Source organism: Urocampus carinirostris, chromosome 12 (genome assembly GCF_059441175.1).
Source record: "Urocampus carinirostris isolate Australia breed hairy pipefish chromosome 12, RoL_Ucar_1.0, whole genome shotgun sequence".
Taxonomy (NCBI): domain Eukaryota; kingdom Metazoa; phylum Chordata; class Actinopteri; order Syngnathiformes; family Syngnathidae; genus Urocampus; species Urocampus carinirostris.
In genome coordinates this window covers 9,068,138-9,096,038 of record NC_142360.1, presented here as the reverse complement: position 1 = coordinate 9,096,038, position 27,901 = coordinate 9,068,138, and the positions used below count along the sequence as shown (strand labels likewise).

Below are 27,901 nucleotides of genomic sequence, written 5' to 3'. Positions count from 1 at the left end.
TATATACTATTATTCCAGCCCACTTCAGCTAAAATATGAAATACAGGCTGCCGATGATCAAATAAATCCGTCTTTTGTGCCTGTCTTGAATTAAAAATTACTGTGAGTGCCATAAAAAAATATTTATCTGATCATAATTGTTAGCTCTTCAGTAGGTTCAATTAGATTCAATAGACCAGTGATTCTCCACTGGTGGGTCGGGACCCAAAAGTGGGTCAGGGACCAGTTTTCAGTGAGCATCGGTAACGGCAAACACAACTGAGAATAAATGAGATACAAATGTCATCATCTTGAAGTCCTGTTAATTTGTATCGTCCTTATTCAGTAGTCTCAAAGGGCTGCACAGACCACACATTATTGCAAACTTCAGACCATTATGACACCATCCCCTAATCTAAAACCTACATGAGGGCAAGGAAAAACCTCACTATGATGAAAATGAAGAAACCTTGAGAAGGGACTGCACATGAGGTAATCCCCCTTCAGGGATGACCAGGCTGCAATAGATGTTGTAATAACAAATAATGCACATATATTGTCAACTTGACATATAGGTCATTCATAAGCTACAGAATATGGCAAATGTTTTGTATTTTTTTCAAGAAGCGGAAATTGGTTCTTGATTTGGGTCAACTGTTCCTCGAGTCAGACCAGTTGAGGACCTCTTCACTATAAATGCGTTATCTTTAATTTTTCGACATTCAATCCATTGGCTTGTTCATTTTTTTCTCCTATGACCCTTCCATCCGTTTGACTTTGACACCCCTGGTGTGAATATTACATTTTAGAGTCGCAAATTTAAATTTGTGCTTTGGGCCACAGAAAGAGTAGGCAGGCCACAAACGGCTCTCACGCCATATACATTGATATCATGATCACACCGGTTATTTAAATGTGAAACTTTTATGTAGGGCAGATGTCTGTAACCTATGGCTCACGAGCCATAAATGGCTCTTTTCGTGAGTCCATACAGTATGGCTCGGAGATAAAATTTCACTACAGCACACTCAACTGTGTTTTTCCAGGTTGTTGGATTCAGATTTTGGTACATGCAAAGCCAAGGCAACATGTCAGCTCTTTTGGTTCAGTCCAGTATATATATATATATATATATATATATATATAGGGCATATTTTCGACTACATTTTACAGTCAGAGTGTCACACCAACATATCAGATTTTGGGAGTAGGTCATTAAGCTAATTACATTATGGATGTTTACTGTTGAGACACTTTACAATGAAAACCCACATAACAACAGGTAAACATCCAAAACTGCCAGCAAACACAATTTGGGTGAGCAGTAGAGGAAGGCAGGTTTGGTGGTTCCATTAAATTCTGTCTTAAAATATTTGGTGTGGCTCTTTCCAAAAAATGTTTTAAATATTTTTTGCTTTCATTGCTCTTTGGGTCAAAAGGTTCCACACCCCTAAACTAGGGAATATCACGTGCCATCTGGTTTTGATGACCACGCCCACAGTAAAATCAATGAAGACACCAAATTGTTGTTTACACTCCTCCAAAAATTGGAAGAGAGGCCTTTAATTATCTTCCCGGGGGCAAAACGGACTTCCCACACAGTTTTTTTTTTATGTGTAATCACAATCAAGTCGAATGATACATGTAAACACAAACACAGTAAAAAAAAAATCTAGTGGAGACCGCCTGAACATATTTGTAGTGCAAATAGTGTCGAGGTCATTTATGCTTAGTTGTAGCTGTGAAACAGATACCCAAAACTGTATTTAAAATGTTTTTTTTAAGTATTTTGACAAACATTTAAATTTACCAATAGTATTTATATATTTTCAATCAAGACATTTTCAACAACTTGAAAAAATCCAGCCCGACCCTGCCCGAGGGTATAAAAGCCCGAACTAGCCTGAGCCCGGCAGATTAACTTCATTTGAGCGACCCAGCCCGACAAAAAAACTAATTTTCACAGTTTATTTTTGAGGCGGAATGGTGATTTTGGTCATCTTCGACAAGGGAAAGCCCAGGGCCGAGGTGCGCACTGATGTGTGTAGCATCCACGCTACCCTGACTTCCTCGAGAACATAATATTTGCCTTTACGACAACAAACATCTTGTCAGAGACGGCAAAAATCACTCTACTGAGTTTGTCGAATAGCGTGCATGCTGTGCAGCTCCTCCACGAAGAAAATTAGACATAGAACACATCACCAGGAAATAGGTGAAAAATAATAATAATAATCACCAAGGGAGAGAAACCATTATGCCCTAAACCAAGTTCAGGTCTGGGCCCAAGATCTTACTCTACATAGCACCCATTCAATATCACTTAGTGTTAAAGATATATTATGTAGCACCTCCTAGTGGTAACAAAATAATACATTAAAAAAACACCATCATTGATTTGAATTCAATCAGGAAAATTACCTGATCCACCCTATTAACAACCATTTTTCAAAATACTTGTAGGTCAAGAAATATGTACTTGTTTTATATCAACTACAAAATCCTGCTCTACACCTACATTGGCATTCATAACCTCTCTTCTCCATAACTCTCCGACCTCCTTCACACTGCCACGCCACCCCGCAACCTCAAATCGTCTCCCTCCCTTCTTCTCACAATTCTCCTTGCCCGCCTCAGCTTCATGGGGAGCAGAGCTGTCAGACGCTCTGCCCCCCAGCTCTGGAACTCATTGCCGCCTGACCTCCGAAATTCTGCGACCCTGTCCACCTTCAAATCCGTACTCGAAACTCACCTCTTCAGACTTATCTATTCTATACCATCTGACTCAAGCACCACCCCTTTTAACTATAATGTGTTTTATTGCCTTTTTATTACTTGCTTGTTTTACTCTTCGTTTATTGTTGTGTCCGACTCATATGTACAGCGACCTTGGGTGTCCTGAAAGGCGCTTCAAAATACAATGTATTATTATTATTATTATTATTATTATGATATAACATGAGCCTCACCTAGAGGGAACTGGCGTGATTGTCCCCCATATTGACACTAAGGGGACCCCCAAAAATCAAAAAGCTAGTGAAAGGCTCAAGAACAGAAATGAAAAGTCTGGCGTATTGCCCACAGTGAGTCTAGGAATTCACTGGGGTGCCCAGGAGACACCAGCCTGCAAAGGTTTGGAAACCATTGGTTTAAAAGGTGTTGCATTAGCAATGCTACAACTACGGACGCTGCCCTACTTACAAACGAGGTTCCGGACAATCGTTCGTAAATTGAATTTGTGCAAAAGTAGCTTGAAGACTCGTTGTGATTCAGGGCTATACAAATTAACATGACTTGACTTGACAATAAAGATGAATAAAGTTAAGTGTGACTTACTTTTGGAAGAGTTAAGTGACATCCTCCTCCATGGTAAAAAGTGGACGAAAAAAAAGCGATCCAACCATTTTCTCAACCGCATCAAGCTTTCTTATTCTACTTTCATTTCAAAAGATATGGCTCGCCTCTTATTTACACTTTACACCAACCATATTGAATGGATGCACGAGATATCAAACAATAAAAATGTCAAAGTTCTTAGCGCACCAGAGATACATTATAAAATGTTTACACACAAACTAGGAAGAGGAAGCCGGATTCCTTCTTTGGGGTGGCGCCACACGCCGGTAGCCGCGGAAAGAAGCACGACAGTAATGTCCTGTACTCGGAAAAAGGTGCACACAACTTTAACTTTATTTGATCTCTGGATTTTTTTCGTGGTTGGCTCAGTCCATTTAGACCTACTTGCAATAATTAACTTCATAATCAATAGTAGCAACATAGTAATGACTTGACATGATATGAAAAACGCATCCCAAAACCAAGTGGCCTTTGCGTTAATTAGTTTAATAAAGTATCCCTCAGCTTAAAACAGGTTGAAGCCTGTCAAGGTTAAAACTTTTGATTGTATTAAAGTAAAGAAAAAAACGCACTCTGAGTCAGAGATTGATCTTTGGTAGCCCTTTCATCGGAGGCGCATCCCACCTGAGCTTTCCCCTAGATCTGCTTCCAAGATCGGCTCAGAGAGGAATGCAACACATCCGATAACTACACGCCCATTTATTAAAAACATGGGCGTAAAACAACACCTCTGGTTGGCTCAAACAAGATCACATAAATACATGAAACAACTCTGATTGGCTTCAGCAAAATCACATGAGTAAATAGAGCGATATAATGTTGGTTGCTAGATGGCATGCAAGCACAATAAATGAACAGTAAGAAAAGTGAAACTTTTGTAAAATAAAATAACAATGAGTGATTGTAAAGTCAAGGGAATATTTCAGGGGAGGCAAGCTTGTGACCAAACTTCCTGGCACTTAAGTGAAGGACATCTTGATTAAAAGTTAGCCGGCCACAAGATGATACAATTGTTTTAAGAATACAAACAGCACCAGGATATAATCTTTGGCTTCGTTAAGGTACTTTTGAGGAGAAAATCATACAAAGGCACATCCAAACTATAGTCAAACTATAATCTCCCTTACAAAGACCCCTGTCCTAAGTGAAACTCACAGACATTTTGTGATTACTCAGACTCGTAGAAGCTTAGAGGGAACATTGCACACAACCCATTTTTGGGCCTCTCGGTATTCCTGTGCCCTTTTTAATATTACTGTTTTCTCATTGACTCGCCAATATTTTTTCTTATTTCTTTGTCTTTGCTTAAAGGATTCAAGATGGCCTCATGCATTTTTTTGTGTGTTTCATGGCAGGTGCTCTGGTGACTCTCCTCTTGCCAGGCAACTCTTGTCCCTGAGTTTGGATCGCGCCAGCCACTCTCTCATATTGGCCTTCACCTCCTGCATTGTGAGAGTACCCGTGGCACGATGCCAGCTCTACTCTCGCTGCATCAAGTGAGTCGGCCGCTTGTAGCCATGCTTTCAATTAAGAAGTCAATAAGTGAAAACTCAAGTTCTAATAAATGGATAACAATTGGAGATGGAAGAGTGATGCACTTTTAAAACAGTTGAGCGGAATGTAACCAAATTTGTGGATAGTCAGGTCTGATCCATTACTTGAGCTTAATTGACCCTTACTTCTGTGATGTTATGAAACAAAAACCTCCTTTAAAACGACATTGTGTTTTATTTAACAGCTCGTAGTGCTTATTAAAAATGTATTTTATTAAAAAACAAAACAAAAAAAACAATAGACTGGGTGGCTTCGAGAAGGATGGGCGCCACCAGGCTGTACTTTCTCAAGACACACCCCACAGAATGGTGCCCCTACAACCATAGTGGTTAAGAGATCCAACCAAGCAACCGCCCATTGATTTAAAAAATAAGCAAAGATAATTAAACTATCGTGCAAACGTGAATTGTTAAATACTCGTAGATTTAAAAATTTGCATTCGTTTTACATATGAGCCTGACCTAAATGGAGCTGACATATTTGTCCGCCATCCTGTTGCTACAATTACCCCCAAAAAAATGAAAATAAAAATGGTATAGTTTGTGTCACCGTCGTTTGTATTATTTTGCTTTGTGGCGCTCGTTTTCAGTGCATTACAAGCAATCCTCACTGTCCCTTTAGAAGGAGCAAAATTGGTGGCAAATAACTACCGTATTTTCCGCACTATAAGGCGCACCTAAAAGCCTTTATTTTTTTCAAAAGCTGACCATGCGCCTTATAATACAATGCGCCTTATTTATGGATCAACATTAAGTTTTCCAACTAACTTGCAGCCGCCGACTCGATTTTCCCCCGAACGCCAAGTAGTACGCGGTGGATGGTGGGATTTATTTACCGGCGTTTCATTGGCTAACCAATGTGTCAATCATCAGTTGAATCGATCACTATTGGCTAAAGTTATTCGGAGGTCAAGAGGCGGATCCTTGTTATCATTTACAGACTGCCATTGGCTCAAACGGCAAACAAAGCCTGCAATTGGCCAAAAAAGATGTGTCAATCATCAGTTGAATCGATCACTATTGGCTAATGTTATTCGGAGGTCAAGAGGCGGATCCTTTTTATAATGTACAGGCTGCCATTGGCTTAAACAGCGAAACAAAGCCTGCAATTGGCCGAAAAAGATGAATGCGTATAGCATGTGGCCGATGGCATAGAGAAAGCATTTTTTTCTATTCTGTATTTGTAAACATTGTATTCTCCTGGATTTACTACCCTCACGGATATAAGAGGACATTGCCTGCACATTATTATGAACACAATGACTTCGGTGAGCTATTCCCGGTTTTATATTGTCTTGTTTCAGACTGAACTCGATGTTTCTGTGATAAGCGGTGCAGATAATGGATAGAATGGAGTGTCTATTTTTAAATTAAACTCAATTCCAAGTGTTTATTGTCATATGCACAGTAAAGTTGCGAGCAAAAAAGAAAATAGATACGAAGGAATGGTTATCATTTCTTGAATCCCAAGACTTTAACCTTCCAAATGATGGAACGATGCATTTGAGTGACATCGTACGGACACCGCATCCGCACGTGTTCTCAACACGTATTTGCGTCTTTGCAAGCTTTGGGAATGTTAAGGGGGTAATAAGTTGGACTGAACTATCTGACTGTTTTGTCCACGTTCCCATTGTAGCGCCTTATAATCCGGTGCGTCTTATATATGTCAAAATAGGACCAAAAACTATTTTTTCGGGGTGCGCCCTATAACCCGGTGCGCCATATAGTGCGGAAAATACGGTACATTTTTTTCCCCTTTTTTGTGTATTTTTTTATGATTTCTTTCTCTTGTTTTTCCTATTCTCTTGTATTTTTCTACAATGTTCTTTCTTTTTTACTACCAATATTTTTCTTTTATTTTGGTTTATTTGGCATTTTTTCTTTCTATTTTCCATTTTTCTTTCCCTTTTTTCTGTCTTTTTCTTCTTTTCTTCCTTTGTGATTTTCCTTTTTTTTTCTTTTTGTCTTTTTTCTTTTCCTTTACTTTTCCTTAATCTTATTTTCTCTTATTTATTTTCTTTTTATTTTTTATTTTCTTGGAAAAAGGCTTGGCAAAATAATGAGGAGAAAAATGATGGGGTTTGGTCTCTTTGAGTCTCTGTAGGTTGTTTTCTTGTGATTTTTGCCCTCTTTTTCGGTTGTATTTGTCAAGGTTATAACTTGAGATTGTGTTAGGATGAAGAAAAGAACACATTCTAATTCGGGGATTTAGGTTTTTGATAGCCCTTCCATCTGAGGCGCGCGCTTCCAGGATCGGATCAGGAAGAAATCCCGCTCCGCTCATGGCAGGAGGCTCATTTATTGAAAAACACAAGAACTAAACAACACATCTGATTGGTTTCGACAGGAATCACATGTTTAAATGCAGTGTATAATGTTGGTCGCTAGATGGCGTGCGAGTATAATGAATGAGCAATAAGGATAGTGAAACTTTATAACACAATGCGTCTCAGTAAATGTAGGAGGCAAGCTCTCGAGCAGACTTGTAATGTGAGAAGGCAAGTGGGCTTCCCGGCACTAAAAACGAAGTCCACCTTGATAAATAGTTAGCAGGCCCCAAGAAGATACAATTGTTGCAGGAAACAAACAGCACCTGGATATAATCTTTGGCTTCGTTAAGCAACTTTTGAGGATAAGCTAGCATGAGGAGTATCCTGGGGAACTTATAGTGGCCTTTCAAGTTTTAGCTTTTTAATGAGAGACACCTTGTTGGTGTCTAGGAAACTTATTCTTTTGACCTTGAAGATGTGTGCCTCTGAAGACAACTTAATTTCGTAAAACCAAACACTTATTTAGTATAACATAGATTTGTAAAAAACACACTTCATGAATATGCTATAAAAATATATAAAAGTATAAGAGTATAAGAGTATAAAAGTATAAGCATATTAGGCACAATTAAACCATAATTTCCCTTACAGTATTACAAAATACAGCGACATCTAGTGGTCAGCTATTACATGGTGTCCCTTTATTAAAAAAAAGAATTAATACCTACAAAAATGGGCCAATTTTTTTTTTTAAATGAGTTACCCTAATTTGGGTTGTTCCACCCCCCAAAATTTCCGTCAATTTGGGTTATATATAGTGTGATGTGGTGTAAAAACCTGAAAACTTGGTAATTTTGTTAATAAAACTAAAATGAATGTGATAGTTTTCATATAAAACAACCCAGTGAGTTTGATTTAATTAATCTAAAGTAATGGATCGGTCCAATTTTAACATATATTTTTTTAAGAGTGCTATGCCAGACTTCAGTATTTGGCAGAAATCTAGAGCAAGGATTGATAAAGCAAGGTATTGGTTCTGTAAATGATGGCAGCTTTATTAAATTAAGTTTTTGGGGGTCATAATAGACAATAACTTAAGTGGAAAACACATATCAGACACATACAAACTAAGGTATCTAAAAGCATTTCAATAATTAATAAACCCAAATTCCTTTTAAACATAATGCATTGTATTTATTATATTGTTCTCTAGTTCTGCCATACTTAACATATTGTGCAGAAGTCTGGCGCAATAATTACAAAAGTTCACTACAGCCCCTTTTATCCTCCAAAAACGTGCAATTAGAACCATACACAGGGTAGGATATCGAGATCATACTAACATTTAATTCCTGCAGTCCAAATTATTAAAATTGTATGATTTAGTAAAATATTCCACTGCACAACAGCTAGTTAAGGTCAACAAAAACAGTGCCAGAGAACATCCAAAAATTATTTATTCGGAAAGAGGGAAATTATAACTTAAGGGACTGTATTGAATTCATAATCCCAAAGGTGAGAACAACCAGGAAAATTATGTGTGTGTCTGTGTGTGGAGTCAAACTTAGGAACAATTTACAAGACGAGATCAAACAATACGATACAAAATACAAAAAAGCATTACTGGCGGAATACAGAGATGAAGAAGGGTATGAGTGATACGAGAGGTTGGGTATAGTGTGTCTACAACAATGGTTAACTTTGTTGTTATTGTTGCTATTGTTGTATCATAACTGTTATTATTAATAGTATTCCTATTGTTGGTATTATCATTGGTTTATTTAATAGGGAAGATGAAGGGGTAGGGAAAATAAGCATCTGCTTCTTATTACTCCTCTTCGAACATGTTATGTAACATTATTTTGTTGTTGAGTTATTGTTTTTGTTCTGTTTTTATTTTAATGTTCAAAATAAAGTTTTCATTCATTCATTGTAATTTCTAGTTCCTTACTGTAAAACAAAACCCGGATGGCATCTTTAGTACCAGTTTTTACTATTCTCGTCACATATTAAACATGTTGAAATTATATCTATATTTAGATAAGAAAATTCAAACGACACAATGTAAGGTAAGATCTATTCAAATATATCCTCACTAAAACTTGAAAACTAATTTCCATCTCGATTCTCTGTACTGTAAGCAGCAATAAATGAAATTTACACAGCTGCAAAGCCCTTCTGAAACTCTCAGGCGAGTTGGAAAAATCAATCCTTCAAATCATTTCATGCTTGGAAAGGGATAATGAAGCTAAAAGAGGCGCAGGTCTATTATTGCCTTCCAACTCCTGTTGCCAGTGTGACGTTATGTTTTCCTGCACAGGAACTGCATCGCCTCCAGGGACCCGTACTGCGGCTGGACCAGAGGAAGCACCTGCTCGTTCCTGCGCCCTGGAACCAGGTAACAACGTTCTCTAAAAAACTGCATTATTTTCTCCATTACTGCTTCTAGAATAATGATAACATAGAATGTAAATTCTCATGGGTGTTTCGACATGAATATGCTTTTCATATGCTTTTAAGTTGATCTTGGGCGATATGGCATAAATATCCAATATATCCAATATAATAGTGAACTGCACTGGCGCAGCCACGATCCGTTATCACCAGTCGACTATTACTGTGAGCGGGGGCTGAGACAGCAAATTGGTGTCATGCGTACCAGCTCCTTTTTTCTGTTCTTTCCGTCTCAACCTAAACATTACCCGTGCAGCTTGGATCCATTATCCCCAATCCCATACTGCTGCGAGCGGGGATGAAGGCTTTTTTGTCTAGAGGTCTGCTCTTCTGGCCCGTCTAAAATAAACTACGATGTTTTCGCTGCCATCCAATATCCTTAGGCAACTAATGATGAGAGCATGGGCTGGCAGAGCACCTATTTTTTTCCAGGTCGGGTTGCTGAAGAATGCCATAGTGACCTGCATAATATGAGTTGCATTGTTTTGGCCTTGATCCATTATCCAGCGACAGAAAATTGGTGTCATGCGTAGCAGCTCTTTTCTTCTGTTCTTTCCGTCTCAACCTAAACAGCACCTGTGCAGCTGTGATCCATTAGCCCCAATCCCATATTACTGCGAGCAGGGAGTAAGCCACTTTTGAGAAAGGCCTGCGTTTCTGACCCATCTAAAATGAACCGCAATGTTTTGGCCAGGATCTCTGGTCCCTGGTCAACTATTGCTGAGAGCAGAGGCACAGTGCTTTTTTTTACGGTTCGGGCAGCTGAAGCGTGCCATTGCGACTGGCCTAAAATGAGTTGCACTGTCCTCAAAAACCGCAGTCAACGAAGGATCGTAGTATCTGTTTTCTAACCAGGTATAAGAAATCAGTAACATGATAAGCATTTTTATATGAATTTTTATGAAATATCCAGTGCCTTTTTGTTGGAAGCTGTTTTTGTAGTCACCTGATCCTTTCCAAGCCACACTCCAATCTATTATAATCTTTTTAAAATGACAACATTGGAACAACATGTTAATAGTATGAGACTGGGAGGTCGCTGGTTCGCGCCTCGACCGAGACATACCTAATTGGTATAATGGCGGCGCCCTCTGGCTGCGGCTGCATCGACCCGCTACAACGGGTCAGGTGTATCGACATTTCGTTCTGTGTACATTGTTACAAAGAATGACAATACAAAGGAAATTATTATTATTATTATTATAATAGCTAATAATGCATATAAAATTGGGAGCTTGTCACACTAATCAATAACAGAGACTTAATTTCAATAAAGTTTGTGACCTCTGCTTTAGATTGTGTGTGCCCACTCATGCGACCACATTTTTTTGGATTGACTCAGTACAATGCAGCTCAGTGCTGCCAAGCATGTTGTGGCACAATGTGGTACTACACTCATACACTAAAATTTGAATCAACTGAAAACGAATGCTTACGAAGTTTACAGTATTTTTCTTTCCTGGATTCTTTCCTGGATTTCCTTCATTCGAATTACTATTATGGTCTGCAAGTCCTGCTTTGGAGACGAAAATCTCTGCTGTCTAAGTGGCCTGTCGTTCTCGCTATCGATTAAAGATGTGAATTGCTACCACCGCATCCTCTTTCACTTAGCGCTGTGTATACAATATGGATGTCCAATCACCTCCACCGCCGCGCTCGAACCAAACAGCACATCGAATTAGAAGCTGCAAGAACACAAAGTACGAGCCGAAGAAAACAGACAAGGCGAGCGTGTGAAGAACACCCCCGGCTGCGAAGGGCCTTTGCGTCGGCTGTCCCGATTTGATTTAAGGGGGCCGCCCCGCTCGCCGATCGATTCAGCTTCTAGTTACTGGGAGATTCCTTCAGGCAAGGGAGGCGAATCAAGCGCCACCTTTTTCAGCGTCAGATTTCACTCAAACTGATTATTGAGCTAAAATCCGTGAAATAGAGTTGTGGATTTATCGTTTGCTTGGATTTGTTTTCATGCCCATCCATCAAACTATCTCATAATAGAAATAGGGTATTTTTTAGTGCTCTCACAGCACTTTTGTGTACTAAAAATAACTTGACACCTCAAATCATCTGCTACAGATCACATACAAAAGATTTGGCAGATATTTTTCCACATTTTTTTATTATTGTTATGTGGAAAAAAACGTATCTCCTAAGCTACAACCCCTAGCAAAAAGTACGGAATCACCAGCAATGGTCAAGCCCTCACTCTGACATTTTTTTCCGCGTAAAAAACTCACATCACAAACATGATAACAATCATTAAAATCATTCCAAAGTGCAACATCGCAGCATTCAGAAACACTAAAAGAAAACTTTTCAATGGTCAGGAAATGTTACTTCTATAGAGCTAGTGCAGGGAAATAAATAGGGAATCCATTCTGAGGAAAAAACATTGAATTTTGAGTAAAAAAATCATGGTTCCAACAAGACAGATGTCTCTTGAGACCAAAGACATGATCATCAAAGTTCTTAAAGTAGGTGACTCTACTCGTTTGGTTGCCAAAGATGTGGGCTGTTCACAGTCAGCTGTGTCAAAGATTTCGACCAAGTACAAAGAGCAGAGGAAGGTTGTTAAAGTCAAGCGTACTAGTAGGTCAAGGAAGACTTGTAGGCATCAAGACAAACAACTAAAGGCCATATGTCTTGGAAACAGAAAATGCACAACAAGACAAATGAAGAGTAAATGGGAGGAAGTTGGAGTCAATGTATGTGACAGAAGTGTGCTAAATCCCCGAACAAAAAAGGGATCTTCACATAGGAAATCTGAAAGGAAACCACTGTTGACGCTTAAACACAAAAGAACAAGACTGCAATGAGCAATGGGCTAAGAGTCAATCATCGACTGTGGATGATAGGTTATATCTTCAGTATAGAGTCAGCATTGGACAAGGTGATGATGCTGGAACTTTCCTTGGTGCCGTTTCAGTGAGATTTACAAAGAGGACTGCCTAAAGAAAACATCCAAATTCCCACAATCCTTAATGCTATGGGGCTGCATGTCAGGCAAAGGTATTGGGGAGATCGCTGTGGTGTAATCTGCAATAAATGCACAAGTTTACATTCACGTTTTGAACAGCTTTCTTAGTTAGTCCTTCAATTGATAGCATGTTTGGAGATGATTAACTCATTTTCCAAGATGACAATGCAAAAACTGTGAAAACATTCCTTAGAGAAAGACGCATCCGGTCAATGTCATGGCCTACAAATAGCTTAGATCTAAACCCAATCGAAAACCTGCGGTGGAAACTGATCTGGCAACCTCATTTAAATAAAGTTCTCACCAGATTGATGAAGAATACTGTTTGTCACTAATTAAGTCAATGCCTCAGAGACTGCAAGCTGTCATAAAAGCCAAAGGTGGTGCAACAAAAGTGATATGTTTTGATTCATGATTCCATATTTTTCTCAAAATTATGTGATTTCCATTTATTTCCTTGCACTTGCTCAATCAAAGTAACATTTACTGAAAATTGCAATGTTTTTTCTTAGTTTCTTTTAGTGTTTCTGAATGCCGAGGAGTTGCACTTTTAAAAAAACGTCATTATTTTTTCATGCTTTTTGTCAGGACCAGAAGGGAAACAGGACACACTCGTGCAACGTTGACAACTTATTTTATTGAAGGAACAAGGAAAGGCTGCACCCACGAACCAGTGTTTGCTCAGCCCGGGAAGCAAGTCGCTCTCGTACTCGGCTTGTGATCCGAACACGGAAGTGGATCTTCCGTTGCGAGCGATAGCAGTGTCAGGGGTGGAAAACGGGTCGGTAGCCGGGACTGGGAGAGCATGACGTGGTCTGGTTGGAAACGAGTCGTAAGCCGGGACAGGAGAGCAGACGTGGTCGGGATCAAAAACGGATCGTAAATCGGGACGGGAGAGCAGACGTGGTTGAGATCAAAACAGGTCGTAGCGGGAGACAAACAGGAGCAAAAAAAACGGAACAGGCGTGAGTCAGAGTCGAGAAAGGGCTTGCCGTGAAAAAAAACGATATTCGCAGAAGGACTGACAAAAGGGGACAGATAGGAGTGGGTTTAAGTAAGGACAGGGAGCCAATCAGTGTCCGAGGCAGCTGGCGCCAAAGGAGCAGGCTCAGGTGATTCGCATCAGTAATCATGACACTTTTTATCCGAGTTTGTTCTACAGAATAAAATGTCGGAGTTAGTACTTGTCCAAGGCTGAGGATTCCATACTTTTTGCTAGGGATATAGGTTTTTGTCTGTTCATCATCCAAACCTTCCCTTTAAAGGTTATGAAAGAGTATTTTTTATCCCTTCAATCTTAAATGTATCATTGCATTCATGTGAAAGCAATTTATCTCCTAATTATTTTGGAGGAGAATAATAGTGTTTAGTTGTTTTGGTTTTTTTTAAGTGATTTTTTTTTTAAATATACATGTTTTCATCGTTTTTTTTCCGGTAAAGTGAGACAATTATACCTAAAACGAGCAATTTGATATTTTTAACAATTTTACGGAGTAACAACTTAATACTTCCAGCTTGCTCACTCTATATAGTAATCGGTTGCAAATCTATAATAGTGGTTTTGAAAAAAAAAGGTATCCAACAAAACCTCAAGCGCTCATTTGAAAGCACCAAAAGTTTGATGTGCGCCCCAGGTTTCATCAAATATTGATGAAATAGCCTAATTAGTGCAAATTGGACCTCGAGGGACGCAAACTGATTTTGACTTTTACTGTTCTATCCTATTTCTTCTTAAGTCAGATGTGAGTGATATTAAATAAAGTACTAATGAGCTACTTTTGGCCGTTGTTTTCCTCATAATTAACTGGGTGGCCATTGTGTGTCGAGAGGATACGCTATAATGCTAGTTGATTTGGGGAGATTCCCTTGTACAAGAAAAAAAACGCTCATTCCCAAGAACCAGCAAACATGGTGTGAAATCTGAAACCATCCTCTTACTTGTTGTTGGAAAGAGATTTGGTCTTGTGCTCCGTTGGGTGTCAACGTGTGGCCTACGTGCTGAGCGCAAGGCCGCAGAGCAATCCCGCCCAGCCAAGCCACGTGGCAGTAGATAATAGGGTGAAATATCGATCAGGTCCTTTTTTATATGGCCGTGGTCTTAGATATCTGATCATGCCTCTATGGGCATGGTCGTAGATATCTCATACCCAGTACGGGTCATTGAAGCTGCTAAACTTGTTAAAAAGCCAAAGAAATTAGAAATTTGCGTAATGTTGTGTATTTTAGAATGCCCCTCCAATTGACATAATTACGTAAAGTGAGATCATTATTTTATCAATACATAGCCTTGGATGTTTTAATTACATTCAAAACTTCATGTTATCTGATTTCATTATGGTACATGGTGAATTGGGACATTTGGGAACTGTCCAAAAGGCGACACAGTCGGTCCATCCATTTCAAAGTTCTGAGTAACCTGGAAGTCAATTTTGTGCTGGGCTTGATTGCTCGTAATAAAACAATGTCAAAGCTTTTTTTATGCCTGACACTGATATACTATTTCCGCAACCCGAGTGAAGATAAGTGGTGCAGAAAATGGATGGATGCAATCACTTCCTTTTTGTTCTCCGCTTTCCTTCCCCTCATCATTCACTTTCTTGGGACCCATTATTGTGGGGAAAAAAGTAATAGAACGCAATAATTGTAATAAAATGAGATGTGGTCCTTCTCAAACACTATCAAGACGGCGCCAATTGAACAGAAGAGATCAAGTAAGTAAAGGAGGACAATGTGATTGGGTGAGAGAGGAGAATGAAGGCACAGCCGTAGGCCTTTCTGTGGTCGGGGGCACGCCCCCTTTGTTTTATGCTGAATTATTTTTTGGTACACATTTTATTAATATTTTGGGTATGAATTTCCTTTAGTATTCTGCCTTTTTAATGTGAGTACACAAGGTAAAAGTAAAGCCCTTCACCCCATCATATGGCATTATTCTGATTAAGGAACCTTTTTGTTAAGAAGCTGAACCCCCAAATTTTTTCCTGTAATTTATTTTGTGCAAATATAAACTGTAGATTTTTCCACTCATTTTCAAACACCTTGCAAAGTTAGAAGATTTTGGTAAAGATATAATTTCAGAAATAGATCTGAATCCGATTATTACTTTGTTATTTTATTATTTTGTAAGAATTGTTGCAATATTTTGTATGTTTAAGGTTTATATAAGTATGTTTATGGCTTGTATAATTAACCTGTATTATTTTTTACAAAAATATAAACATTAGATAAAATAATATGTTCGATAACAATAAATAAAGTTAAGTTTAACTTACTTTTGGAAGATTCGCTTCAAGAGGTCCTCCTCCGTGGTAAAAAGTGGCCATAAAAAAGCTTATTCAGATTTTCATTTCAAAAGAAACGGCTCGCCTATTCTTTCTTCTTTACAACATATTGAATAGATGCACGAGATATTAACCAGTAAAAATGTCAAATGTGTTAGCGTGCTAGAGATACAGTGCAGTGTGTATACACACGAACTAGGAAGTAGAAGCAGATTTTTTTTACTCCCGGGTGGATGCTGGGTGACCTCTCACAGCGCCACCTGACGCCGGAAGCGGCGGAAAGAAGCACCACAGAGATGTCCTGTCATCGGAAAAAGGTGCACACGATACAAAATCTAACTTACAACTATATCCAGATATTTTTCGACATCCCGAACGATGTTCGTATCTACCGTCTTACTTAAGTCAAATGTTCGTAAGTAGGGGAGTGTCTATACAAGCATTTCTAAAATTGGAACTTATCATGTAATTACTATATTGTTAATATTATGTTATGACTAGGTAAATTATTGGAAACAGGGTTAAACAAACTCATTCAGGCACAACAAAAAAAAACATTTTAATTGACTAGACCAGCAGTGGTTAGCCATTTTCAGAACAGGTCTGCGGGTACCTCATCTGTCCTTTGTGAGAACCCCAAGGAGCCCCCTTAATTTTACCACTCAATTGAAAAAGAAAATACAATGACCAAATTTTACCCTTAATAAAATGTTCTCCCAAAATCATTGATGTTTTTGAATAGTTTATGGAGGTTCGTACACCAGCATTCTGTGACATCGTATTTATCACGCCATGACTACAAAACTGGACAGGCGCCGCCATGAATGATAGATGAAGGAACCTTCTGGGAAGAGAGTGTAATAAAACCGGAACATTTGTTTTCTGCTGGCAAAAATTCATTTTGGTATAAATATTGTAGTGTTTTGACCAAGAACCCCCTGAGCTGTCAAATTGAACATGTCTTGAACACAAACGTAGTGGATATTTTTTTTTTTTTTTTGTAGATGTTAAAAAGACATTGGGAAACACTGTCATCAGTCATTCTCTGTTGTTAGCTATGAGAAAGCGAAACAAATTAATCAATAGACATCAAGCCACTCTGTGATCACATGCATAAAATAATGTCTATTATGTTGTTATTATTAGTGCCTGATTCTGAAGAAAAATTAGGAAGGTTGGTAAGAGTGTGTTATAGGCGTAAGTTATGTGTAAATGTTGGGAAGAGTAAGGTGATGAAGTGTTCACGTGATGGAGTGGGCATGGCGTTAGAAATAAGGTTGCATGAACAGGTGCTGGAAGAAGTTGAAAGCTTTAGGTACTTGGGTTGTGGTGTGGCTGTAGTTGGTGGAATGAAGTTCGAGGTCTTGCTCAGAGTGAATCAAGGAATCAAGGTTTTGGGTGCTCTGAGGAGAGTGATGAGCAACAAGAGTATGAGTATGGATGTTAAGAGAGGACTGTATGAGAGTGTGATTGTGCCGACTGTGTTGGTGATGGTACAGAGACTCGGAGCCTGAACGCAGATTTGAGAAGGAAATTCAATGTTTTTTAGATGAATTGCTGAGGAGTACGTTAGGAGTGACAATATTGGATAGAGTGAGAAATGAAATTGTGAGAGACAGAACTGGGGTAGTCGTGGAACTGAGCAAGCTTATGGATAAGAGAATACTTGGTTGGTTTGGACACATGCAGAGGATGGATGAGGAGCGAATGTTGAAGAGGATCTCCAGAGAAAAAGTAAATGGAAGGAGACCAAGAGGAAAGCCGCGATTGACATGGATGGATGGTGTTATGAGTGCACTGCAGGAAAGAGGTCTGAATGTAGTTGAAGCTCGAGCTCTTGTTGGTGATAGGAATGAGTGGAGAGGTGTTGTGAAAGGATAGTGGGATGTTTGGGGATGGGAAGGGCACCTGTATGATACGGCAGGGGTAAACCAGTGAAAGCTGTCGGGCCCTGCTGTTGAACAGAAAAGTGTGTCGTGTCACCCTGACCCAAGTGACATGGCCGCTTTATTGTGTCCCCTTTCATCTGGAGGGACGAAAGCATGACCAACTTGGTTGCCGAGGTCCTTAACTTGTTTGGGTGTTTGGGCATTTGGGTTGACCATGGTCACATTTTTTTCAGTTTTTTTTTTTTTTTTTTTTTTGCTACTTTTTCCTATTTTCTTTTCTTTTTTTGTGTGTTTGTGTTTGTCTTGCTGTCAGCCACCCCTCTCGAGGGATATGACCAGAGTAGGTAGATAATTACTATTTAATCTCAAATGTGTCTGCCTTTTCCCTGTCATTTACCCTGTTGGGTCTGTTTCATAATCCTAATAAAATGTAATGAAAAACAATCCATTGAGTTCTCCCACAATTTGGGTCAGCGGTGGAACTCATCAGAAGGATCCTTTCACACCACTTTCTCATTCTCCACTTTACATGCAGGGAGTTTATATTTACGCCGTTGGTATCTAAAGTGAGCGTGGGATATGCTGACCAAGGCGTTTTAGCAAACCAGCTCATTAAGCAGCTTAATTAAACTCCCCTCGGGTATCCATGATCTTTAAATTAAAGCTGTGTTTCGGTTATTTGAATCATAATAGAGCCACAGGGGCATCTTCATCTTGGCTTTTTCGGTTGCATAGCTAAACGCAACCTTAAGTTACTGGAATGTAACAAGAGGAATCTGATTTTTGTACATTTCGTGCTGAATATTTCATTGTGGTTAAATGTGAAATATTCTCTGTCTGCATTTATCGATCCAATAATGTATCATGTGTAGATATTTATGTGCATTTTTATTGTGCTTTGCAGGTTGCCCTTTGAGCAAGACGTGGAGCATGGAAATGTGGCTCACCTTGGCGACTGTGACGGTAAGTTTACTTTTGTTTATACATATATATATATATATATATATATATATATATATAATATAATGTGTGTACTCTGTATGGATTAAGAACATGATCCAGCTTACATGCCACAATCATTATGGATAACTGAGTTTACCTTCAAGATTTCTCATATAGAAACCTTGTATTTTCCATTATCATAAATATTTGAAAAAGTGCAAGGGAGCCACTAGGGAACACGAAAAAACCTGCATGTGGCTCCAGAGCGGGTCAAAAATCCAACTTTGTCGGTGGTAAAAAGCATCTTCCTCTACCTTTAGCTGCTTTTGTGGGTCCAGAGCGTTTTGTTAACATGATCAGAAACTTGAAAATTGAATAGATTTGTGCATACATAATGTAAGTTTGTCAAGCTGTTTCACTTATGTGTACAATTCAGACAGCGCAGGCAGGAAAAGGGATGAGGCAACTGTTCAGCCAATCATAATGCACAACTCAATGTAAAATGAACATCGATGGGCTATAAATTGCAGCGTTTCTCATAGTCTGGCCGGGGGTGTGGTTTATTCTGGGTTGAGACTTATCTGTGAATTTTTTTTTTAGAGCTGTCGGAAATGAAAATGCAAAGAGAAAATGAACCGCAGATCGAGGAAAATGTTATAAGATTTAGTGATTTGAAGAAAGCATGTTCTTTATGCTTGAGTGATATGAATATCTCTTAATATGTTACGTGGTTACTAACAAGCGTGTCTAAGATATGCACATACCTGTAACGTTGGTATGCAGTCTTCTCTCCTTTATTTTCACGTGTATGGTGTTGGATTTTATCATAACAATTTTCCCCCAAAATGCGACTTGTACTCCGAGTGCGACTTTTCCTGCTTAATCATGCATTTTTGGGCTGATGCGGCTTATACTCCAAAGAGACAAATAGTCCGGAAAATAAGGTACAAACGCTGCCCTACTTACGAACGATTGTTCGTAAGTTGAATTTGTTCGTAAGTTGCTTCAGTGCTATATTTTGTATGTTTAAGGTATATATTAGTAAGTTTAAGGCTTGTATAAGTAAACTGTATTGTTTTGTACAAAAAAAATAAACGTTTGATAAAATAATATGCTTTATAAAAACAAATGAAGTTGAGTTAAACTTACATTTAGAAGATGGGTTTCAAGAGGTCCTCCTTCATGGATGAAATAAAAAGCGATCAAACGATTTTCTCAACCGCATCAAGCTTTCTTCTTTCACTTTCATATCTTTACACTTTACACCAACCATATTGAATGGATGCACGAGATATTAAACAATAAAAACGTCAAAGTGCGTTGGAGATACAGTTTATAATGTTTACACACAAACTAGGAAGAGGAAGTGGATTTCTTCTCCGGGGTGGATGCTGGGTGAGCTCCCACAGCGCCACTAGCCGGTAGTGGAGGAAAGAAGTACTACAGTACTGTCCTGTACTCGGAAAAAGGTGCATACAATACAAAATCTAACTTACAGCAATGGATATTTTATGACATCTCGAAAAAAATGTTCGTATCTCCCGTTTTTCGTAAGTCGAATGGTCGTAAGTAGGGGAGCGTCTGTACTCTTTTGGCATCAGCCTGTAAAAGTGCTATTGAACCTACCTACCATAGAATACAACACTCATATTTTTTTCCTCAACCTTATCGTGAAGGGGAAAAAAACTACAAAGGGTAGCTACCTAAAAACATATTTATAATCACCAAAGCTTTTGTGCTTCAATTCTTGCCTGTACACACGCAGCGAGCATGTAAGTGAATATAACTCAAATAAACACCAGCGAGGATTCATCACGCCAGCCCAACGCCCCCCCCCGTCCCCACACACACTTCATCCCCCCCTCCGAGTCAGCGCCTCCATCCAAAACAAAGCCAGCCTGCTGCTCTCATTTAGTCCGCCGACTTTGTTCTTATGGCTTGTTTACGCCCCCTCATACACGTACGCGAGCTTTCGCCTTCGCTTTTGTTCCGCCAGCTCGCAGCTAATTATTTCCCCCTCCAGCTGATTCCGCCTTTACGTTAACTTTTTTTCCCCCCGGCTTCTGCAAAACAGATTTCGGTTCACTCCTCTATGAGGTTGCCTGACTCCAGAGGAGGTTTTGGACGCTCCTCTTTTTTTCTCTTTCATCTCTGCACTAATTCCGGCGCGTGCAAATTAATCCTCGGCCTGTAAAAGTTGCCCAAGTTCACGTGGAGCGTCCGCCCCGTGGAAAGAAAAGATAAATATTGGATCATCGCGTAAATCCTGTTGGAGATATGCACCCTTGTTTGATGTGAGGCGCTCCTTTCAGATTGATCTCGGGGGAAGCCCAGAGAGTTGCCCACTGCTTACCATGGAATAATGCTAATCATTTGTAACCAGATGTTTTTTTTTAATCTGTTTCTGATAGGTTTATAGTTCAAAGTACATGTTCTGCATATTAACCACATTTAAAACTATAATATACCATACTGGGATAGTCTTATAGGCGCGTAAATCAAAATAAACACATTCAACACTGTGTTGAAGTAATTTGCAAATAGTTCAAAATAATTGAACGTCTGCTTCTTTGGATATTTTGCCTCATCTTGGATAATAAATGAATGTTATGGCTGCTTTTTCCAATAGATGTACCTCCTTTTTGAGTTTCTTAATTTTGTGCGCCATGCACTTTTATGATAAACAATATGCTCATAGAAAGAAAATGACAAAAGAGAGAGATACATATTAAGTTTTTGTTTTTATAGGTTCTAGTCAATAAAGCAACTGAAAGTATGCTGTTAGCTGACTATATGCGATCCGGTGTTCGCTCTCGTACTCGGCTTGTGATCCAAACACGGAAGTGGATCTTCCGCAGCGAGCGATGGCGGTGTCAGGGGCGGAAAACTGGTCGGTAGCCGGGACTGGGAGAGCAAGTTGTGGTCGGGGTCGGAAACGAGTCGTGAGCCGGGACAGGAGAGCAGACGTGATCGGGATCAAAAACGGATCGTAATTCGGGACAGGAGAGCAGACGTGGTCGAGATCAAAACAGATCGTAGTGGGAGACAAACAGGAGCAAAAAACGGGACAGGCGTGAGTCAGGGTCGAAAAAGGGCTTGCCGTGTAAAAAGAGAGATTTGCAGACGGACCGACAAAAGGGGACAGATAGGAGTGGGTTTGAATAGGGACAGGGAGCCAATCAGAGTCCGAGGCAGCTGGCGCCGAAGGATCAGGCACAGGTGATTCGCATCAGTAATCATGACAATCTATCTATCTATCTATCTATCTATCTATCTATCTATCTATCTATCTATCTATCTATCTATCTATCTATATACATACCTGATAATATAAACATTAAGTTCAAGAAAAGAACTATGATAAAAAAGGAAAGAGTCTTATCAAGAATTACAAGTTGTGCTGGCAATGTGATTGAAATTCAAACTGTCAATCATTTCTGTCACTATTCATGTTTTTTTCACCGCTACCTGATTAAGTTTTAATAAGTCCAGCAGGCTCATTAAAACATATTCATAATGAATGGGCTCCCACATTTTTTTTTTTTGTGTGTGTGCCATAATTTTCAAGCTGTAGAAACTTGGCTCTCTTCCTGACTTTGAGTCCAAAGTGAATTCATTTGCGCAAACTGGTTTGCAAGAGCGCCCGCCAGAAAGTGCTTTGAGTTTCCCCAACGTGTTCTCATTGAGATAAATGAGGAGATGATCAAAAGGAACCAGACCATATTTCATCCTCAGCTTTGAAAAGAGCGTGTTGCTTTTTAAAGTTTCTGGTGTACTTGGCCACCCGTCAAGTGTGAAGATCACACTTTTGGGTAAGTTTAGTGAGAAGGAGAGAGTCCTGCAGCAAACAATCTGTCATGTGGATACTTCTGCCATTGCACCTTCACTTACAAGTGACAGTTTGCTTGAGAAAGCACATATTTTGTTCGATTTTCTTTAGAGGAAGCATAGCTTTTGATAGAAGATTAGTTTTGCTTGTAAATTATGGAGAACCAATCCGGCCATATTTAGAATTGGATTGAATTGTCCTAATTGTTATTGGTTAACAAAGTTGTAAGCATTGTGTGTGACAAGTTTAGGCATGGCACTCATTCTTTAAAGAGGAAAAAAAGAGATAGGGATAAAAGGCAGAAAATATTTATAACGTTATAGTGCAAGGTTCGTGAAGGAAAAAGAAAAGTGCGTCGTAACATTGCAATGAAAAGAAGTGCAACTAAATTTAGTAGCATCAAAATCCCTAAAGTAAGTCACAAGGTACTGACCCTGCCCTACTTACGAACGATCGTTCGTAAGTTGAATTTGTTCGTAAGTTGCTTCAATGCTATACTTTGTATGTTTAAGGTTTATACAAGTATGTTGAAGGCTTGTATAAGTAACCTGTATTGTTTTGTACTAAAAAAATAAACATTTCATAACATAATATGCTCTATAACGATAAATGAAGTTAAGTACAGTGGGACCTCGCTACTTCGTGGTTCCACGTTCACGGGTTCAGAGCTTCGCGGGTCTAAAAAATAATAACAATAAAATTAAAAAAAAAAAAAAAAACATTTTTTTTAAAGCATTTTTTAAGGGGCGTCGCTACTTCGTGGTTTCACGTTCACGGGTTCTGAGCTTCGCAGGCCTAAAAAATAATAATAAAATAAATAATTTTAAAAAATTAAAATAAAATAGAAACTTTTTTTTTTTTTAACCATTTTTGAAGGGGTGTCGCTAGTCCGTGGTTCCACGTTCGCCGGTTCAGAGCTTCGCAGGTCTAAAAAAAAAAAAATAATAAAATAAAATAATTATTATTTTTATTTTTTTTTTTTTATCGTTTTTGAAGGGGCGTCGCTACTTTGCGGATTTTCACTTTTCGCGGGTGGTTTTGGTCCCCATTAACCGTGAGGGATTACTGTATAACTTAGTTTTGGAAGATGAGCTTCAACAGTTGGGAGACTTTCTCCTTCATGGTAAAAAGTGGCCGAAAAAAAGCGATCCAACCAATTTTTCAAACGCATCAAGCTTCCTTATTCTACTTTCGTTTCAAATGGAACAGCTCGTCTCTTAAACAATTAAAATGCCAAAGTTCTCAGATTGCTGGAGACATGGACAGTATAGATTGTTTACACACAAAATAAGAAGTGGAAGCGGATTTTTTTTACTCTCAGGTGCATGCTGGGTGACATCTCACAACAGCACCACACGCCAGTAGCGGCGGAAAGAAGCACTACAGTAATGTCCTGTACTCGGAAAAAGGTGCACCCAATACAAAATCTAACTTACAGCAATGTACGAATATTTTTAGACATCCCGAAAAAAATGTTCGTATCTATGGTCGTAAGTTGGGAAGCATCTGTATATATTTTCACTGTTTCGTGCAATAACATTTAGCAGCAACGAAAAAAGAAAGAACCCAAAATAAGTTGCAAGATGGTTTTACAGTTTTGTGCCCTCGTTTAAGGTGGTGAAGCTTCTCAGGAAGAAGCTAGAAAAAAATGTAATACTAAATACCTACAAATATACATGACAACATACACACACAAAAACAACAAAAGTTAGATGACAAAATCTACTAAATAATTGACAAAATAAATGACAAAATCCATGATATGATATATTTACCGTATTTATTCGGGTATAACATGCACCAATATTTCTCTAACATTCATCTCTGGTCCTGTGAATAGGAATAGTGAGATAAAAAAAAACCTTTTCATGTGTCGTCTAGATCATTGGCGTTCTAGGGGTTAGTATTCAGCACTGTCCCCTTCACTACCCGGGTTCTATTCCTGTTGCATCCAATGTTTTGTGATTGTGGTCACTGATAGTTTACAACTAATCAATCTTTGCACAAATACGATAATATACTAAACTTCGTGTATAACTTGAACCCAAACTTTGGATCCCTTAACCACTAGGGTTGTTGGGGCACCATTTTCCTGTGTGTCTTGGGCAAGTACACTCTGGTGGCGCCCATCTTACTCCAGGCCAACACATGTTATCAAAATAGCAAAAATCATTATGTGCAAATAAACTTAAACAAGTGTTGGTCCTCTTATTTTATTATTTTATATTCAAACAAATATAATCATTATATGCCATATGGGATTATTTTGCTCAATGTTTTCAATATTTGAGCAATTTAATTAAAGCTTAAAGTACAGCAAAGTAAAAAAATCCTTATAATGAGAGAAACAATTTTCTAGATTGTAATAGTAAAACGAATTCAAATTATGCAAAAAAAAATTAGCGAAATGATTTGCACTTAGGCGGCACGACGGCTGGGTGGTTAGTGCGCAGCCCCACGGTGCAGAGGTTGAAGGTTCAAATCCAGCTACCGCAGCATCCCTGTGTGGAGTTTGCACGTTCTCCCCTTGCCTGCAAGGGTCTCCTCCGGGCACTCTGGTTTCCTCCCACGTTCCAAAAGCATGCATGTCAGGTTAATCGGCCGGTCCAAGTTGTCCCTGGATGTGAATGAGCGAGTGAGTTGTCTGTGCCTGTGTGCCTTGCGACTGGCTGGCAACCAGTTCAGGGTGTCCCCTGCCCACTGCCCGAAGATCCCGGAGATGGGCTCCAGCACCCCCGTGACCCTGATGAGGATAAGTGGTGCAGATAATGGATGGATGGATGGATTTGCACATAGACAATGTAGATTTTTCATCCTGGTCATCCTGGAAGGGGAAGTACCACTTGTACTGTGTGTTCCTAGTGCTGAGGTTTTGAGTTATTCCTTTTCTGCGTGTTGGTTTAAGATCTGGGGGTGGTGTAATTGTAACCTGTGCAGTTCTTTGAAGGGCTATACAAATCAAAGTGACTTGACTTGAATTTGGAGGGAAAGGGCTCATGCCAATGTAAAGTGCAGCAATTTGTCCACCTCAGGGTGGAAAAAAGACCAAAATAATGAAGGTGACAAGCCAGAGAACATGCTACAGGAACTTGACAGCACTTTGTCTCAGACAATCTGAGCAACTTTATAGTGCCGTTTTTCATAATATTTTAGATATTCGGGTTTTTAATCATTGCGACTTCCTGATTTAGCGAGGCAAGTCATAAGACTGACATTGTTTCAGTCTAAGAAGTCGCAACATCAACACCATCATTTCGACAAACTGTCAGGATTTGATGGACTTGACCCAGATAAGGCTTTTTTTCATGTTTTAATGAAGTGGAATTATTTAAAAAAGCCATGGGAAATATCCAAAGTGCTTACTTAACACTGCAGTTGTACTTCCATGTTAAGATTCTAGCATGCCCTTTAATGGGAAATATCCACAAAAACGGATTTGACTACTTCCGACACTTGGCAGTGTGACTGCCATTTCTTAATTGTGTCTCTCAGAAAATCAAAAGCGAAGTATTGGATTAAACTTTATGCCCGTGCTGCTCTAAGGTACCAATTGATTAGCCTCCAGTCGTTTTCGACCAGTCTGTGTTTAAAAATGATAATCGGCATGTTTTTGTCAATGCCCTTCAGTGAATAGGACAAAAGTCGATCAACTGCAGTCTTTCTGCAGCGTAAAGTCCAGTGATTTTCAACCACTGTGCCGCGACACACTAGTGTGACGTGAGAGATCGTCAGGTGTGCCGAGGGAAACTATCCAATGTCACTTTTTAAAATTTAGAATTTTACAAAACATTTATGAAACATTTTCTGCAAACATTATGTCATTTTCAAGTGTCTGTGTTGTAAAAACTGGGGGTATTATAAATTATATACTGTTATACTACTATATATTTTTCGTTAGTAATGTGCCGCGAAACTTTTCCAATGTAAAAAACATGCTCTGGCTCAAAAAAGGTTGAAAAACACTAGTATAGTCCCCCTTTCAATTTCCTTAACACAGCTATCAGTATCTAGTACTTTTAAAAATTTAAATTGTACTCAGTATTCCATTGATTACTACTATTTGTCAATAAAATTACGCCGACCTTTTTCACTGTTATTTTTTTTTCCTGATTCACGGTTCCACTTTTTTTTTCCACAAGATCTATACCAACACTGATGTTCAAGAGTCACTTAGCCTTCACTCTGAAAATGCTGCTCTACCAGTGATCCCAAGAGCCAAGAAGAGATCCGCAGTTTCGAGAGCGTTCTCCATTCAGTCTCTCAATGCTCTGCCCCCCGAGATTTGATCTGAAACATCAGTGGAACTGTTTAAATCTAGAATTAAAACACACTTCTATTCTATGGCTTATGAATTACCTATATTTCATGTTGACAGTATCCCTGTATTATTTTCTTATTGCAACAGCCGTTGCAGCCTAGTCATCCTGGAAAGGGAGTTACCTCATGTGCTATCCCTTCTCAAGGTTTCTTCAATTTCCTCATGTTGAGGTTTTTGAGTTTTCCCTTGCCCTCATGTAGGTTTTAGAACAAGGCACGGTCAAATAATAGTCTGTAGTTTGCAGTAATGTGTGGTCTTTGCAGCCCTTTGAGACTCCTTGTGATTAATGGCTATACAAATAAACATGACTTGACTTGACTTGAACCTGCAAAGCAAAGGCTGTGTTCCCGAATGTGGCGTCCTTTGTTTTACTTTTTTGCAGCTTCTCACTAAATAAAAAACTTCATCTCCTAGAGTGCTTTATTGCACCATCAAGTCGTTTTAGCCCGCTCGGTGCTCCACTGATTCGGGCTCCACCTCCGTCTCCAAGGAGATGGATATGACCTTGCACAGCGTGTCCCTCGCCCCTTCATCACAACCTCCCATCGGCTGCTTAGAGAATCGATTTCCATCTCTTGTGCCCCCTTGGCCTGTGTCGTTTGAAATCATATCAGGGGGTGATTCCTCTGGAGTGAGAGTGGGACGGACAGGGTGACGTCAAAAGTAAAAAGCGGAAAAAGATCACAAGCAGAGGGCCAACTTTGAGGATGTGAAGGCTTCTAAACATCACAAGAGAGAAGTCATCAGGGTGAATGGAAAAAAAGCAAAGGATGAAAAAGGAAGTGGGGAGGACACCCTTACTCCCATGTGCCTCCTATTGCCTTTACGTTCTTTTTTTATATATCATCTCATCTGCAACCAGACAGAAATGTCAAGTAATCCAACACGACGCCCCCTGTCCTCGGCTCAAAAAGTCATAGGGCCGATTTCATTTTGGTGGGGGGGCAGCAATGCTGCTTATTACCTTGTGGATCTGCAGGCTCTCCTCCATGTTTATTAGAATAAAGATTGCATCTACGCTTGCACACGTGCGCACACACTTGAGTTATTAT

General features: G+C 39.3%; 1 protein-coding gene across 5 annotated transcripts in view; it reads left to right on the top strand.

Annotated features, from left to right (window-relative positions):
- sema6bb (sema domain, transmembrane domain (TM), and cytoplasmic domain, (semaphorin) 6Bb) overlaps nucleotides 1–27,901 on the top strand; it is a 298,494-nt gene that overhangs the window by 238,559 nt on the left and 32,034 nt on the right. For all 5 annotated transcript variants that reach the window (XM_088349347.1, XM_088349350.1, XM_088349348.1 and 2 more), the window contains 3 exons: nucleotides 4,692–4,832; nucleotides 9,483–9,560; nucleotides 18,665–18,723. In XM_088349347.1, coding sequence (XP_088205473.1) covers nucleotides 4,692–4,832; nucleotides 9,483–9,560; nucleotides 18,665–18,723 — 278 coding nt within the window. The remainder of the gene's footprint in view (nucleotides 1–4,691; nucleotides 4,833–9,482; nucleotides 9,561–18,664; nucleotides 18,724–27,901) is intronic.